Source organism: Miniopterus natalensis, chromosome 14 (assembly GCF_054644295.1).
Source record: "Miniopterus natalensis isolate mMinNat1 chromosome 14, mMinNat1.hap1, whole genome shotgun sequence".
Taxonomy (NCBI): Eukaryota; Metazoa; Chordata; class Mammalia; order Chiroptera; family Miniopteridae; genus Miniopterus; species Miniopterus natalensis.
In genome coordinates, this window is record NC_142094.1 from 22,279,131 (window position 1) to 22,296,653 (window position 17,523).

The window sequence follows — 17,523 nt, forward strand, 5'->3', positions numbered from 1 at the left end:
TGGGCAAGCTGATGAACCCCACTGAGCCTCAGTTTCTTCACCTGTAAAATGGGGGTAAATATACAATCTGCTTCATAGGACTGATGGGAAAGGTACATAAGATAATGCAAGCATATTATAATAAGCACTTTTAATAATAGATTATTTCTATCTCATCCAGCCTGGGCTAGGTACCCACAATCCATGAGTTAGTCCCTGTGGAGAAGGGTGGGCCCAACCCAAACACTCCCCAGTCTGTGTTTCCAAACTGATTCCAGAGTATCTTTCTCTCACATATAGCAGGGTCTCAAACTCATTTGTCTTTAGGGCCAGGCAAATGGGTACAATAAGTTAAGGAGTGGTGGGGACTGCAGCACATTTTAGAGAACAGACCCTGCCTAAAGGAAGCAGCTGCTACTCAGCTCTGGGGAACGTTTGCCATGTTGAAATGAGGACCTAGACCTCTCCATTTCTCAAATGGTTGGGGGGAAAGCTATTGGCAACTTAAATAAAAACTTTTCAAAGTACTACTTGGAGAGACAAAACACTGAATTAGTCAAGGCTGGCTACAGGCATGGTTTGCAACCTCTATTTACCGAGGCCAGTGCTCTGCAGAATACAGAGTGAGCCTGCAGCAAGCTTGCTGATGGAAAACTCCTAGGAACTCAAGGACCTCTACTGGTCAACGAAGAATGGCTGGGATCAGAGCCTGAATGGAGAGAGGAGAGGGGACAGTGGACAGGGGACAAGGGAGAGGGGAGAGGGAGACCACACGAAAACTTCATGGAAGAGGAGACCTTTGAGCTGGATTGTGTGAATGAAGAGGAGGCGAAATCATTCTGGGCAAGGGAAGAACAGCTTTGAACTTCGGAGATGGGTGTTTCCATGGGGCTGGAGTGCGCCTAACCCGTACCTCTCAGCTCTGAGTGTCAGCCTCCATGACTTACAGCAAGCGATGCTCAGCTATGAACCATGGCCAGGGGCTTGGGCTTTGGAGCGGAACAAGTCAGGGAGCTCACAGTCTGATGGTGGCCACTGAAGAGAGTTTGGACAACTGCTCTACGATGCTTTACTTAGAAGAGGGCTCTGCCAAATTGCTGGGGAGCTAGTGATAGGTTTGTAGAGGAGACAACTTTTAAGCTGTGTCTTGACAGGTGAGGAGGAGTTTCCCAGGGCATAAAGTGGGCCCGGCAGGAGGCTGCATGCAGAAGCAGCAGCACCTGAAATGCGCAGGTGTGTTGGGAGCCTGCTTCGGGGACACGGAGTGCACTCAGTCACTGGACGAACACTTGAGTTCCTGTGTGCCAGAGGCTGTGCTGGGCACCGGAGGGCGTGATAAAGCAGATGCCGTCCACCTCCCCAAAGTTTATGCTATTTCCTTTCTCTTTACCTCAGTTTCCCCATCTCTGAAATGTCTCACATGCCTCGCAGAGCTTCACTGAGGGGTGAGTAGGAGCATGTGGCTAACATATTTGTGAGTAGGAGCATGTGGCTAACATATTTGCAACATGGTGTCACACTGGCATGTAGGAAATGCTCATTAATATTTGCAGAACTGAAATGTCTTCTTGCCTTGACTCCCTGATAATCTAGCTCTTGGAGTTAACCTGTCATAGACTCACTAGATGAGCAGGGTCAGTCAATGGATGAAACACAAATGGCCAAGCGCTGCATGCGCTACGTGCTTTACGCACCCTTGTTACAGCCTCCTGTCAAGCGGATACTATCCTTTATCTGCATTTCATAGAGGGGGAAGCAGAGGCTTCGAGATGCGAAGAGACTGGTCTAATATGCCCAGGTAGTAACAGAGAGGGCTCCAGATTCTGCCTCCTGGCAGCCTGACCTCAGAGCCCCAGCACTTAAACATGCCACACATTGTTGCTCACGTTGAGAGAGAGTCTGGATGGCCTGATGAAAAGCCTTTGAGAACTTTGAGGGACTTTGTTCCCCACCCTCTAGCCAGCTGGGATGGCCCTCAAGGGTTATCTCCCAGGTCAGGGAATCTGTGGGTCAGTCTGTCTGGGGCAGGGGAAGTGAGAAGGTGTCATTCCCTTCCAGGGAAGAAGGCACTTCTTGTCCTTGTAGGAAACAGCTCCTGGATAAACAAATGCCTTTAAAAAATTAGAAGGATGACTGTTAGCCTCTGTCCTGGGGAGGTGACAGAGACTCGGGGTTCTTCCAGGGTGCCAGAGCTGGAGAAAGTTCAGAGATGGATGGGCTTGGACAGTCACTCTTGCAGGTCAGAGAGTAATTCCAGGCCTCCACACGGCTCTGGGCCAATACACATCAGAAATGAGCACTGTCTGCAGCTCCTGGACCCTGAGAAAGGCAAGACTGTTATTTGAGAGTTTTTTTAAAGTCTTAGTACAAGGCACATGTTCACCCTCTCATCCCTTGGGAAGCTATAGGACTAAAAGCATAGGTTTGGTTAACAAGTGGCCCTGCCCTTCTCATACTGGCTGTTTCCTGTTGTAAATTTGTGGCCTTGAGCAAGTTACCTTGTTCCCTCTGAACCTCTGTTTTCTCATCTCTGAAGTGGGGACAATGATAAAATTAATGCAATGATTAGCAGTGTCTATTGCATTAAGTGCTCAATAAATATTAACTTTTGTCCTCTGATGGGTCAAAGAAAAGCTGTTGATTGTCAGATTGTCCAGTTTTTTTCTTGTAAGGATAAGAGTGATAATTTACAAGCTCTTTACTTGTCAGAGTTAGAAATGGAAGTCCAATATGTGTTTAGGGATTCTATATGTATTCTAATATGTTTGCTTTATTTATTTTGTACATTAAAATTTTTTTCTCAAAAATATTAACTACTGCCCTGGCCAGAGTGGCTAAGTGGTTAGAGCGTCAGCCTTCACACCAAAGGGTCGTGGATTCAATTCCTGGTCAAGGGCATATACCTGGGTTGCAGGTTCGATCCCCGGCCCCCTGGTCAGGGCTCATGTAGGAGGCAACCAATTGATGTGTCTCTCTCACATTGATTTTTCTCTCTCCCTCCCTCCCTCCCTCCCTCCCTCCCTCCCTCCCTCCCTCCCTCCCTCCCTCCCTCCCTCCCTCCCTCCCTCCCTCCCTCCCTCCTACTCTTTCTGAAAAGCAATGGAAAAAATATCCTTGGGTGAGGATTAACAAACGAACAAAAACAGATTTTAAAAAAATTTAACTATTGTTATTAGCATTTATTTTAACTGAAACACTTATTGAGCACCTACCATGTGCCACATAGTGGGAGGGACACAGGATGAATAAAGCTTTATCCTTAATTTCAAAACGCTTCTGGGAAGTAGATATATCATCTTTTTCATTCCTTCCCCAGTCTTGGTTGATAAACTGCTCTGTGCTGAATGTCCCTCTTTAAATAGGGATCGCCTGGATTCTAGGACATGAGGGGATTTGGGAGATCTGGGTTTTTGGGAGGCTGACTCCAATACCTCTCTCTAGCTATATTCACCTCCCCTGTGTTGTCATTCTTGGTTCCCATGTCCTTGTCAGGGATTCCCAGAGCACTAACCACAATCCATCATTGTTTTTTATGTATATATTCATAACCTGGGTTAGGGTGCCCTCTGCCTCTTAGAAGGGGTCTGATGCAGAGGGCTGGGGCTGACAACACCCAGTCAGCAAGCCCCCAGGCTGAGGAAGTTGGGTGACAGCCATACTAATATCCAAATGCATAAGGCTTTACAAATACACCAGGTTTTGGAGGTTGCAAAGCATTTTAGGATTCATTTCATTTAATCTGCATGGAAGGAGGTATCTCCAGTAATGCTTTACACATGAGGAAACTGAATGGGGAGAGGTGAGTTCCAAACCACAACTAGAACCCCAGCCCATCTAGGTTCCCAAAGTAGTCTGAAAAGAATCACAGGGGTGCTTGTTAAATAAGAGGAAAAAGCCCTCTTTTCAGGTTCTAGTTCTGAAGGTCTGGTCTGGGACTCAGGAATCAATAGGTTTAACAAACATTCCTGGTGATACTTATCTTTGGGCAAGTCCGAACATAGTGCCATTCATTGATTTATTTACTTAGCTAAGATTTATTGGGTCCCAGCTATGATCTGAACTGCAGGGAGAGCACGATGAACGTGACAGTCCCCAGCCTTAAGGAACTAACAGTCAGCTGGCTGAGCAGATTGTCCAGGTCCCATGGTCTGCACAGGTCTGCAGTCCAGGTCCCTCCTAGGCAAGGTCCCTTCCTGCTGGGTGGGACTGGCTTCCGGCCCAACACAGGGTTGGAGCCTGCTGGGCCTCCTTCCACTGTCTAACACTTGCTCAGGGCTGAGCCTGTGGTTCTTTGGAGCTGGAGGCATCCTGTGAAAGAAACCAAGGTGTGCATGGCACATAGTGTTTCAGTAAATGCTAACCAACTGCTAATGTGCTTCCTGGCTAGAAAAGGACATGGGGGAGGGGGACCCTTTGGTGTGGAGGAAAGCAGTTCAGGTCTGATAGGGGCAGGGATTTACATTTCTTTAAAGGTAATTCCAGCACAGATCTGACTTTGCTCCTAGAAGAGAGGCCAGGCAAGGGTCCCTCTTGAGCTGATGAGGAAAGCAGAGCCCAGAGAACCAGAAGTGAGAGGTCCTGAGCAGACAGGGATATCACCAGCAACACCTTTTTCCTGAAGTCACTGATGTGTGCCTGTGAAGGAAAGAGGCTGATGCCACCACAGGCGCTCCACTTGTGGGGGCCAGGATCACCTATTAGCTATGCTCTGGGTTCCAGCTTCAGCTGAACACTTCCTTTTTTTGATGGAGAAGGCTAGCCTTCATCCTGGTCCCTCCCTCCCTGTGTCTTTCCCAGGAGAGCATTTACATATTTGAAGTAGAACCTGGTGGGCCTTGGTCTAGAGCTTACCTTCTCTGTTGCAGAAACTCTGAGTACCCAAGTAGTTTCCTGGAGGCTAGACCTCCAGATGGGCCTGACAGATAAGGCCAGGGGTGCTCCCAGAGGCTATGTGGACAGTGTGGGGAAGGCTGCACAGCCAGGCTAGGCTGAAACATCACAGGCTAGTGTGGGTCCACAACTTCCCTGGTAGACACCAGGATCCACCGCCATTCCCTACCTGCTCCTTGTAGAGCCAGACATACATTTGGAGGCTGGAGGGACAGGAAAGGCAGGGATTCCAGGTGAGTTAGAGTAGGGAAGCCACAATTTTGACCTGGGAGTTTGCAGGCGACAAACTTAGAAATAAGACCTAGGGCCCGGCCAGGCGTGGCTCAGCGGTTAAGCGTCAACCTAGGATCCAGGCGATCAGGGTTCGATTCCCAGTCAGGGCACATGCCCCAGTTGCGGGCTGCAGCTAATCAATGACTCTCTCATCATTGATGTTTCTATCTCTCTCTCCCTTTCATTTCCTCTCTCTGGAATCAATAAAGATATATTTAAAAAAAAAGAAAAGAAAGAAAAGAAATAAGACCTAGAGTGCCAGGGTGTCCAGACCTGGCAAATGGACCTTTAGGCTCCTCCAGGAGCTTTGTGGGTCTCCTCCCCACCAGGCTCAGGCCCTGCCCTCCCGAGTAGGGGGTCTCTTTGGGGGACACCCCCCAGGGTATGTGTGTGCGGGGGGCGTGTGTAAGATCTTAAAGCTTTCCCCAAGGAGGTAGGGCGGGGCTGGGCGGCCACGAAGACCCAGGATATAAGGGCGGAGGCGCCTCTTTCAGGCCCGGCCAGCCCACCATGCACGCCCACCGGCTCCCCTTCCTCCTCCCGCACGTCTGGTGGGCCCTGCTCCAGGCGGGCGCCGCCACCGTAGCCTCTGTGCCCCTGCGCACCAGGGGGCAGCCCTCGTCGCCGTCCCCTCTCGCGTATATGCTGAGCCTCTACGGCGACCCGCCCCGGGCGGACATCACCCGCAGCCTGCAGGCGCAAGGTAGGCTGCCCCTCCCCGCGGAGCACCCCCGGGCGCCCGGGTCCGTCCCACCTCCGGCCTCCGGCGGGGCGTTGGAGCCGGCGGGGGCTGCGGCTCGGTGCTGGGGGCGCCGCCGTTGAGGACCCGCGAGCTCCCGGGGCACGTCGGGGGTCTGCGCCTGGGGGTGTCTCGGCGTCCGCACGGGCTAGGGGGCAGGGCGGGTGCCGGCGGGGTTGTGGCTCTCGGGGGGTGTCCGTCCGGGCTGAGCCCTTTGGGTTGCGGGTCTTGTTTGGTGTGGGTACGGCGCGGCTCTGTAAGGGGGGGCCTGGCTGTGCCCCTTCTCATCTGTGAGGTTTTGCTAAGGTCATCTCGGGCGCCCGGGTTAGCGCACCTGTGCAATAGGAATGATGGTGCCCCCCTTAAAGTCTGTAGTGAGGGTTAGGTGACAAAGCACAAAAACAAGAAACAACAAAAACGCTTAGCGCAGAACCAGGCATAGCAATCAACGGGCGTTAGTTTTGCTACAATGATTTTTTCGTTTCGCGAGTGAGGGGGAGTCGGCACCCGGCCCGGCGCTGAGTGAGCGTCTCGGGATGAGAGCGGCCTTCGACACCGGGTCTCAAGCACGTCAATCAGGCATTAGGGTTCAGAGATCTGGGATCAGAGATGGGGCACCCCAAAGTTGAGACCTGAGGCAGGTGTGGGTGTCAGTGTCCCTGGTCACGCCGGGTTCAGGGTACAGTTTTGGAGGGGGGAGGGGGAGTCAGTGACCATGGTAAGCTGGGAGTTTCCCCCTCGAGGACAGTACAGCGTGTCCCGGGCGCCAGGCTGGGCGGGCTGGTGGGTGCTGAGCAGAGGGAACCCTTCCCACGGGGTCCCCTTACCCGCGCAATCCACATCCTGGCGCCGGGAGTGTGCGGGGCTCCCGCCGCCCCGCGCCTCCCCCGCCTGCCGGGGCTAGACGGCCCTCCCCGCGGCCGGGGCAAATCCACATCCGATTATCTGATCCGACTGGCCCCCCGCTGGCCCCGTGTGGGCTGTGGGGTGGGGGCTCCTAGGTCTCTGGCCTGCCCAGTCTCGAGTCAGACAGCTGGTGACCCTCTCCAGAAGGGTCATTTGGGGACCAGCCAGACTAGGGACACCCGGGGAGCAGGACAATTTGGAAGTTACTGGAGTGCCCGGCTCTTCTGCGGGAAAACTGCAGGGTGGGGGGAAGGGGAGGGGGAAGGGAAGAGGGGGGGGAGGGGGAGGGGGAGGGGGCGGCGCTGGGCAAGACGGGAGCCCTTCCAGTTCCCTTTTTCCGAGAGTTCCCGTCGGTCGGTGGCAGCCTGGGAGTCTGGAGAACTGGGTGTTGGTCCCCCAAACCCTGCTTCCCAGTTCCCAAGTGTCCCTGGCACTTAAGCTGATTTCTCTAGTTTCCTCTTTTGTAAAACGGGGTGCTGGCTTTCTTTCTGCCTCATTTGTGCGTGTATGGTAAAATATGCATAACAAAAATTGACCATTTCACCCATTTTTAAGTGGGCAGCGGCATTAAGTGCATTCACATTGTTGTGAATTGCTTCGTTTTTTTTTAAAGGCTGTGAGAAGAGCCTGCCTGGAGGGAGACTGATGAGAAGGGATGTCCTAAACCGGCTCTTTTCTTTCTTGGGTTTATCTGTAAGGGCCCTAGGATGGCGTGAAACGGGGATTGGTTGGAGTCTTACCAAATAGGCTTTGCATCTGTGTGTGTCACTGTTTAACCACTTTCATGCTGGACTTTCTGTTTCCTCATCTGCAGAATGGTGAGTGATAAAGAGGGAGAGGATTTAAAAGAGACAATGTTTATGAAACACTTGGCTTGAGGGCAGCCAAAATCGCATTTACTGCCTAAGTGGGAGATATAGTTTTTTCTGGGGAGAGCATTCTTAGCTTTCGTCAGGCATCGGTGATCCCCAAAAGATTAGACACCCCTATTCTAAGATGAACCAGAGCGAGATCTATCAGCGCTGTGTCCCAGGAAGCCCTTGGCTGGGCTGGGGTTGTGGAGTCTGACTCTTCCCGCAGGAAGGAGGAGTCTCCCTGCGCTCCCTCCATACACTCTGCCTGGTAACAGGGGGCTTCACTCCCCTGTCCAGGTCCCTCTCCACCTTCATTTCTCACTGTGGGCCTGGCAAAGGCGGTTAATGATGGCCAGTGTTTATTGCACTTTGGTGGCTGTGCTAGGTAAAGACTTTATTTACATTATCTCAGTAAATCACAACATCCCTATGAGGTGGATACTGTTACTACTTCCCTTTTACAAAGAGGGAAACTGAGGGCCAGAGAAGGCCTCAAATAGTAACCTGTCCAGTGTTAAACAGCAAATGGCAGAATTTGAACCATCGCTGGAGACAACAGGGTCCCTGCCCTTAACCACTGAGCTGGAATGCCTTCCTGTAAAAGGCCATTTGTAGATACTTGAGATAATATGTTAACTCCTGGTGCTTGTGGCCAGAGCTGCTACAAGTCCCACTTGATCCCCAGGTGGCCAGGTGGTGCTCCAATGGGCAGCAGGTAATGTCAGCCTCCTCCCACACCTCAGAGCAGAGTTGCTAGTCAGGGGCCGGTTATTGCCCCCTGCAGGTGCTAATGAGGAGGGAAGTGGAAATAAAGTGAAAAGGAGCAGCTAGGGATGGGCTGGGAGAAGCTGCCAGAAGCCGAGCCTGGGAATTGGCCTTCTAATGCAGGCTGGATTTCCCAGAGAAATCCACTTACTGTCTGACCGACCCAACATGCCCTGCAAGGCAATTAAAAAAAAATAAATAAACTGTCATGTGGTCTGCCCAGAGGACCTAAATCTGAGATCATCACTACCTCCAGGATCTATGCATGGAAGGGTAACTTTTTATTTCTAACAAATAACCCTTGACTTTTATTTAGCAACAAGCCCTCAAACCTCTTAATTTCCTTGGGTGCCCTGATAGTACAGGGGTGGGCAAGGCATTCCCATTGCAAAGAAGAAGAAACTGGGCTGGAAAAAGTTAAAGATCACTTCTAGGGACCTGAAAATTTATAAATCCATGCCATTCCCAGACATCAGACCAAATTAGTCCAGGACTAAAATAAATGGAATGTGTTTCCCGTTCCTTTTCATCTATTTTGGGCTTAGTCGTCTTGGGTGGGTGGAACGGGCTGTGTGTGCTTTCCCTGTCTGCCCTGGGTGTGTGGATGACCTGGGACAGGAGAGGATGAGTGCCCTGCAGGTAGAGAGGAGACACTGCTGGGTGGAAAGTGCGAGGTCAGTGCAAAGTCAAGGTTAGAATGCCTTTAGAAGCCTATTTGTAAGGTTGCCAAAACCTGAAGTTTCTGCCTCCATCCTGAGGAACTGGCCAGGAAGAGGGTAGCCAGTCTGGTTTCTGTTGCTTGTGCCTCCCTGAGAGCTCCGAGCCTTTCCATGATGTGCATACCAACTTCATGGTGACTTGCTCCAGGGTCAGAGGGTGAGTTGGAAGCCCAGGGTTTAGGTAAAAAAACTTAGGGCATGGCCTTAGATTGTGTGTGTGTGTGTGTGTGTGTGTGTGTGTGTGTGTGTGTGTGTGTGTGTGTGTGGAGGGGAAGAGAGACGAACTCATCCAATTTTTACCAATTGTTCTGTGGCTTAGGGGGAGAGGCAGAACAGTGATTTGGAGTTTGGGTTTTGCAGTTAGGTAAACCCAGGTTTATTCTTGGCTCTGCCACCTCCCAAGAATGACACCTTGGGCAGGTAATTTAACTTCTCTCAGTTTCAGTTTTCCTCATCTCTAAAATGGGTTCAATAGTGGGAGGTCCCCACTCATCCTGCTTTCTTCCTGTTTTCCGCCCACATTCAGATGTGGAGGTGAATGGGCAGAACTGGACCTTTGCTTTTGACTTCTCCTTCCTGAGCCAAAAAGAGGATCTGGAGTGGGCTGAGCTCCGGCTGCAGCTGTCCAGCCCTGTGGACCTTTCCCCTGATGTCCCGATCTCCATTGAGATTTTCCATCAGCCAAAGCTGGAGACAGATCAGGACCCAACCAAATGCCTGGAACGTCTTCAGATGGAACTGTTTACTGTCACTCTGTCCCAGGTTACCTTCTCTTCAGGCATCATGGTCCTGGAGGTGACCAGGCCACTCTCCAAGTGGCTGAAGCACCCTGGGAAGTTGGAGGAGCAGATGTCCAGTTTGGCTAGAGAGTGTTGGCAGCGGCCTCCCACACCAGCTGTCACCAATGTGCTCCTCCTGCTCTACTCCAACCTGTCTCCTGAGCAGAGGAGGCTCGGTGGCTCCACCTTGCTGTGGGAAGCTGAGAGCTCCTGGCGGGCCCAGGAGGGACAGCTCGTCAGGGAGAGGGGCAGGAGGCACCCTCGACATCACTTGCCAGACAGAAGCCAACTGTGTCGGAAGGTCAAGTTCCAGGTGGACTTCAACCTGATTGGATGGGGTGCCTGGATCATCTACCCCAAGCAGTACAATGCCTATCGATGCGAGGGCGAGTGCCCTAACCCTGTGGGGGAGGAGTTCCATCCAACCAACCACGCTTACATCCAGGTATGATGCCCAGGCGTGGGGGAGGGCAGGCAGTCTGTGGGGGAGAAGTGGCTCTACTGCCAGATCAGAGGCACGCGACTCCAGCTTTGCTATTAAATGACTGTTCATTCATTCCTGCAGTTATTCAAGCACCTACCGAGTGCCAGCTCCTAATGATATGGAGAAGGCCAATGACAACAGCCTCAGAAAGCCTACATGGATAGAGTCATGCCCCCTTGTGCAGTCTTGGACATGTTGCTTTCCTGGGACTTTTTCCTTGTCTGTCACAAAATTAGGGGTGGAGTGTATATACACTGGGTCTCAACTCCTCCCCAACCCTGACATTCTAGGAACCTGAGGCTTTGGGATAGAGAGGACTGAGTTTGATTCTTACTTATTAGCTGTGTAATATTGATCAAGTTACTTACTCTCTCTGAGCCTCAGTTTTCCCACCTGTAAAATGGGGATAGCCGTGCCATATTTCATAGGGATGTTATAGGGTTAAATGAGACAATATGTATACTGCATGTATGGTAGTTGGCAGATATAGGCATGTTTGATGTTGTGTTATCATTACTAGAAGTCTGTGATTCACTGATGAAATGGGGGCCACATTTATGGGGCCATGGTTGAGATAATACGATCCCAGCCACTGTACTTTTGGTGCCTAAAATGGGAATTGGGCACCCATTTTGCAGAAGTTAGATAAGGCCATGGGCTACCACCAGGTGTCACTAATCAGCCTGAGTTCTAAAAGGTGGTGCAGGGAAAGGAATGGAAGGAGAGTGAGATGGAGAAAGTAGAGAATAGAGGGCAGCCCTGGCCGGGTGGCTTGACTGGTTGGAGCATTGTCCTCTACACCAAAAGTTTGCTGGTTCAATTCCCGGTCAGACACATACCCAAGTTGCAGGTTCCATCCCTTATCCAGGCATGTATGGGAGGCAACCCATTGATGTTTCTCTCTCTCTCTCTTCCTTCATCTCTCTCTAAAAATCAGTAAAAACATATCCTCGGGTGAGGATTAAAAAAATAAAAGAAAAAAAGAGAATAGAGGCTAATATAGTGGTCCTGGTATTATAGGTAGTCCTGCCCTGCTCTCAAAGGTCATATGGGACCGACGTGTTTTTATTTACTCCAAGAAGCCTAGACTGAGAATCTCTTCAACCTAGAGTGCATCCTCCATGCCAAGCCTCAGGCGAGGTTCAGAGGCTCTGGGGAGCATGTGAGCTGAGCTTATGCAAGGGAGGCACTGGCAGGGGCCAGCTCCCTAGGGGACCTTTCCTGGGCAAAGGCCCTCATGAGCTTCTCCCAGGCCCCACAGTACTCCATTAACCCACCTGCAGCATGATCAGAGGGAACCACAGGGACCCAGATAGTCCCAGTTTCCCACTCTGACCTGAAAAGATATAGTTGAACCACAGGGACAGGGCCCAGTTCCAGAATGCCAATGGGTTACCTTTTCTCCCATTGACTCTGTTTGCCCTTCTCTGGGCAACAAAGCAAATCCCACAAGAATTTCCACATGACTCTCTTCTGCCCCATATTTTTGGAACTAAGCAGGAGTTTCTTGGAATATTTTATAAACTGGTATTCACTCTAGACTATAATAATAGGAAAACAGATAAGTTAGCTACTGTTGTACCCAGATACAGCTTTTAGAATCTTCTGTTTAAAATCTGTTTAAGAGATGCTTTAAAAAAGAGAAAGTGATTTTAGAAGTTAGAGTCGATGATGTATTGGCATGCTGATTCTGTTATGAAAACAACTTTCTTCTATATTTGCACCCAGACCTAGACTCTCTATACCTTTTTCACCCTTTACCCAGAAATCACACTCTTCTGACCTGACCATTGGGCTATGAATTGACTCCTCTCCTCCCTTTCACAGAGTCTGCTGAAACGGTACCAGCCCCACCGAGTCCCTTCCACCTGTTGTGCCCCTGTGAAGACCAGGCCATTGAGCATGCTGTACGTGGACAACGGCAGAGTCCTTCTAGATCATCATAAAGACATGATTGTGGAAGAATGTGGGTGCCTTTGAGGAGATCTGGAGGGGTGCTGGATTTGCCTGTACCCTGGAAGGCTGGGAGGCTCCTGGAAGACACAATAACCATCCCAGCCAATGAGGGGAAATAAAGGGGGAAGGCTGCTCTGTCCACCAGACCTGAGGAGGAAGGCTGCCCACCCTGTAAATGAAGGCCTTCGAGTCTGGCTAAACACAGAGGCTGTCAGGGGAGGGAGGAGAAAACGTGAAGCAGTCCTGCTGGGTTTTCTCTTTACTGGATAGACAGTGGCAAGTGAAAGCACTAATGCAAGAGATCTTACCTGCCTTTTTAAAACCTGTGCACCCCTGGAAATCATATGCAAAAGTTGGAGCATATATGCAATTTTGAGGTGGGACAAGGTTGTCTATAACTTTTATGTATTCTCAAAAGTGGTCTTTGACACCCCCGCCCCCAAAGATTAAGCATCATATGTTAAATTAAAAAGTCAGTCAGGCCCTGGCCAGTGTGGCTCTGTTGGTTGGAGTGTTGTCCTATACACCAAGAGGTGGCAGTTTGATTCTGGTCAGGGCACATACTCAGGTTGCGAGTTCAATCCCCGGTTGAAGCGTGTGCAGAAGGCAACCAATTGATGTTCCTCTCTCTCTCTCTCTCTCTCTCTCTCTCTCTCTCTCTCTCTCCTCTCTCTCTCCCTTTCCCTCTCCCTTCCTCTCTCTGAAATCAATTTTTTAACAAAGTATGGTGAAGGCCTGGGGCAGGGGTAGGTGCAGGATAGAAGGGATCAAGGGGGGAAAAAAGGGGACATCTATAATACTTTCAACAATAAAAATAAATTAAATAAATAAAATTAAACATTTTAAAGTGAAAAATAAAAATGTTAAAATATAAAATAAATAAAAATAAAATAATAAGTGAGTTGGCTCTCGTTGCCTCCGGCTGGGTTGGGGACCTCCACATCTTTCCAGCTGGCCAGCAGCACTCTGTTGGCCTTGTGCAGGCTCTCTGAAGTGGGTCTGTGCTAATGAGCTGTACAGTCAATAAAGCCATTGTACGGTCCTTCTGGGCCCCTGGTGCCTTTGAAGGGAGAGGCAGGGACTCATCCAAGAGAGCTGGCCACTTTGGACTACAGAAGCTGGAGCCCTCAGACACCCTCCGAGGCAGTCTGCTTTGGCAGACACAATCCGAGTCTATTAAAGTTGGTGACAGTTCACCTCCATCTCCTACTGCATGCTATTAATGAGGACCCTGAGCTTCCTATCCAGTAGGGGTAAAGGCTCTGCCCTGGGTGTTAGCAGATTTGGGTTATGGTCACAACTCAGACACTGAGAAGCTGTGTCCCTCAAGTCAGTAATTCACTGCTCAGCCTCATCCTGTGACATGAAAGCAGGTGGATCCTAATGCATTCCTGTGAAATGTCCATTGGCAGGTTCAGAAGAGCCGTGAGCTTTAAGCCAGGCTGTCCTCTGTGCATTATCCCATCTCCTCACAAAACCTGCTAAGCTCAGGCCCTGCCATCCCCATTATCTATCCTTTATCAGCTTTTGCTGTCCAGGGTTGTAAGATCACCTTAATTTCAGGTTCCTCATAGCAGCACAGCCAAAGGAACACACATTTTCTTATAGGGAGCTCTCCTCGTAAACATACAAGTCTTTGCCTCCTGGAAGAAAAGACCCCAAAGGTAGCAATTCTGCATCTTTTATCAGAATTGCCAAAACAGGGGCTATATATATATTTCTGTTTGACAGGGTGAGGGGCCATTTTGTTGGGAATGTGAGTCCATGGTCAATCTGTCCCTGCTTTCCCAAGAAGCCCAGTTGACCTGTGCTCCAGCCTTTGGAAAATGATCCCAATTGTGTGAGAGCCCTTGCTGAGTTTAGACATGATTCAACTGCAGCCTTGCTTGAGTCAAGGTAGTAACTCTGGTCCAGGCAGGGTTGGCTGGGCTAGAGCCAGGCCTGGGCCTGAGAAACCTCAGCGTCCTGACTCAGCAACAAAGCTGCTCCAGCTGCTCATTTCCTGGAGTGGAAACAGATCTGCCCTAACCACACATCAGGATCACAATAGGATTCTGCATCTGACTCTACTTAGGAAACAGTAGAGCTGGGGGGACCTTGTGAGGTCAGCTTTTGTCCTGTCTTCTTTCCTAAATGAGATCCCAGAGAGGCCTAGTGGCCTGACCACACAGCTAGGAGTGGCAGAACCCAGAACTGAGTTCTGGTCTCAAGCCCCAGGGGCACGGTCCTTAATAGTGTTTAGTGGTCTTTGCTCGGCTAGTTTTGGAACCAGACATGAATCCCAACTCCACTCCCAAACTGAATTTCTCAGGAGGGAAAGTCCCATCCTAGTGCTTTAAAGCATCTTTACTAAGTAGGTGACAAGTTCTTCTAGGGTTGGGGCCAGGAAAGCAAAGGTCAAGCTATTTGTGGCTACAGCTTGTGGGAGTGTCCAGTTAGTAGCTCTGGCTCAGAGAATAAACCTCACTGAGGACAAGGCATTGCCTCACATCAGGCAGAAGATGAAGGCACAAAGGAGTGAAACTACATTTTGCTGGCCCCTGCTGAAAGCTCTGTTTGGTGTCAGCAACAGGGGCATTCTGCCGCCTGGCGGGAGGTATTTGGGGCTGAGCCTAGCAACACAACTCCATGGTTGCCCGTATGCTTGTGAATGCTTTGTAAGTCAGCAGAAATACTGCCTCTGAGAACTGAGTCCTGTCCTAACCTGGGGGCCAGGAAGGGGCTTTTATAGAACAATCAGAGGTATTTTAACTAGCTCTGAAGGCAAAGATCTATTGTTTCTATAGCAGGGCCAAGTCAGTAGGTGAGTGGGAAAAATTGGATGTGCTCCTCTCCTTGCCTGGGGAAGTGGGCAAGCCTGGCAGGAGACAGGAGCCGAGAAAAGGAAAGACTAAGTAAGAGAAGCAGAAACACAGGATACACGAGTTGGGAAGCAATGCGACTCACAGCTCCACACTGAGGGGTTTATCTCTGTCTTGCAAAGCCTCCCCTATTAGCAGTGAAACCCTTACCCCTCTATCCTGAGTTGCCTTCGAGGCTAATATCTTACTTGCTGGGGGCAGAGTAAAGGATGCATGAAAGTGCCTACAAAAGATTTTGGCCCCGCACATGCCCGGGTTGCAGGCTCGATCCCCAGTCGGAGGCATGCAGGAGGCAGCCCATCAATGACAACTCTCATCAATGATGTTTCTCTCTCTCTCTCTCCCTCCCCCCTCTTCCTCTCTCTGAAATCAATAAAGATATATTTTTTAAAAACCAAAAGATTTTGGCCCCATCTTCCCTTAGAGATTCTTCAGTCCTTCTGGAGGTGCCACCACCACGTGGTGGCTGTAGCCCGCAAGCCTGCTCCACTCTCATACTTGTGTACTGGGAGGAGACCCAGACGACTGAGCTCTGGTGTCACACACCAACTGAGCTGTGCCTGAGTCCTTTACTGAACAGTGTACAGGACACTAGGCTAGTGCTTCCCATCTTACCCGAGCCTCACAACCACCTAGGAAAGACGTTTATCTTCACCGTATTTTAGAGAAGGAAACTGAGGCTGAGATTCCTGTTGGCAGGAACGGGGCTACTAAACAGCAGAGCTGGAATCCCAGCTGTTACTCCAAAGCCTGTGCTAAACCTCTAGGCTGTACCGATGGGAACACATCTCAAGTCCACAGTTTTATTCTGTGGACTTGTTTACTGCATCTAAAGCATGAAAGGATAGAATTCTTGCTCTTAATACTAATATGTGAGCCTCTCTGGATTAATAATAGCAAGGAATCTGACGCTCATGCAGCACAGCCTGGTTTATTTTAAGACATCAGATATGATGGATTTCTAACAAGTGCTCCTGAGAGGCAGAGGCAGCCCTCTTCAGGAAGAGCTGTTTGGGCTTCCTTGAGGCTGGCACCTAGAGTTTTCTTGTTCATCCAGCCCCAGCAGGTATACCTTCACCCCCAAGCTCCTGAAGGAAGGGACACATCACCTCCTTGCATACACAGGGCCAGACGGACAAAGTACACATGAAGTGGCCAACTGCCTTTACTCATCTCCCTCACCAGACAACACTTCCAGAATGTGAAACCAACAGGATTTCATCTAAAAATTTAAAAAATTAAATAGAACACCAAGTTGATATTCAAGATATTTATTGATTTAACAACAGCAACCATTGGTGAGAATTAATTCCCCCCCCCTAAATTTCCAAACGCCTGCTGGTTTGGAAGGACAGTTAAACAAAAAACAAACCCAAAACAACTGATCACAGAAACACGCAGGACTGCCTCAGGGCTATATGGTGCCCTCTGCTATCCATCCATGACAGTGAAATGGATGGGAGGGGTCAAGGGACAACCATATCAAGGGGGATGAAGGAAAGATCAAAGAAAGAACTGGCAGTCTCTGCTTTTTCCATTCAGAATGGATGGAACCAGGCCACTGGAGGGACGGGCATTTTTTAATATATAAAATATTTTGAAGATGCTTAAAATGGACACCTGACTATGTGAGTGTCCACAGGCTCTCTAAGCCACCTTCTTTAAGGTTTAACCCTGGGTAGCAGAGGGGCTCCTTACCTAGGTGGAGGGAGATGGGCTCCATCTTCAGGTGAAGGAAAGGCACTGGCTCACAGTACTCAGTGATTTGGACACATAACAGGATGGCTCACCCATACAATTCGCCCCTTATCCCTACAGTGTTCCTCCCCCACTCTCCTGGTTTCAAGTAAAAATTACCCTTGGCTGGGGCTGGGGTTTTTGCCTTTTTAAAAAAAGATTTAAGATGGAGAGGAAGGGATTACAATGGGGCAAGTATGGATATTCTGTGCTAGATTCATGGAATTCTCTAAGTTTGAAGTGTCCAGGAATTCTGGTTTTAAGCACTAGCAAGAGTTCCCTTTGCAAATTTCAGCGTGGCTAAATGATTATCAAGCATTGCAGCATCTCTCAGCCAGCCTTCCACTCATAGGAAGATGGCAGAGTTAGAGTTTAGATACCCCTGAAAATGTGTTTTCGTCTCGATATTTTCCATCGGGCATCCATACAGTATGGTCTGCCAGGGCTGAAGGCAGAGGTTAAGCAAAGAGTAACCACAGACCGTCTGAACAAGGCCTTGAAAGACTTCTAAGTCTAAGCTTTGCCAAAAGGTATCAACCTCCAGGACCAGAACAAAGAAATGTAAATTCTAGAAGGTGAAA

The 17,523-nt window shown here is 49.8% G+C and overlaps 1 protein-coding gene across 1 annotated transcript; it reads left to right on the top strand.

Moving 5' to 3' along the window:
• Positions 1–5,652: 5,652 nt before the first annotated feature.
• NODAL (nodal growth differentiation factor) lies at positions 5,653–12,368 on the top strand. Its single transcript, XM_087824140.1, has 3 exons — positions 5,653–5,845; positions 9,652–10,349; positions 12,216–12,368. Exons 1-3 carry the CDS (start codon positions 5,653–5,655, stop codon positions 12,366–12,368), a joined length of 1,044 nt encoding a protein of 347 aa, XP_087680266.1.
• Positions 12,369–17,523: the final 5,155 nt, after the last annotated feature.

Excerpts from the sequence above, each read along its gene's own strand:
- NODAL (XM_087824140.1), top strand. The coding sequence starts at position 5,653 with ATGCACGCCCACCGGCTCCCCTTCCTCCTCCCGCACGTCTGGTGGGCC. Across the intron at positions 5,846-9,651 it reads CCGCAGCCTGCAGGCGCAAG|ATGTGGAGGTGAATGGGCAG; the intron begins GTAGGCTGCCCC and ends GCCCACATTCAG. Across the intron at positions 10,350-12,215 it reads CCAACCACGCTTACATCCAG|AGTCTGCTGAAACGGTACCA; the intron begins GTATGATGCCCA and ends TCCCTTTCACAG.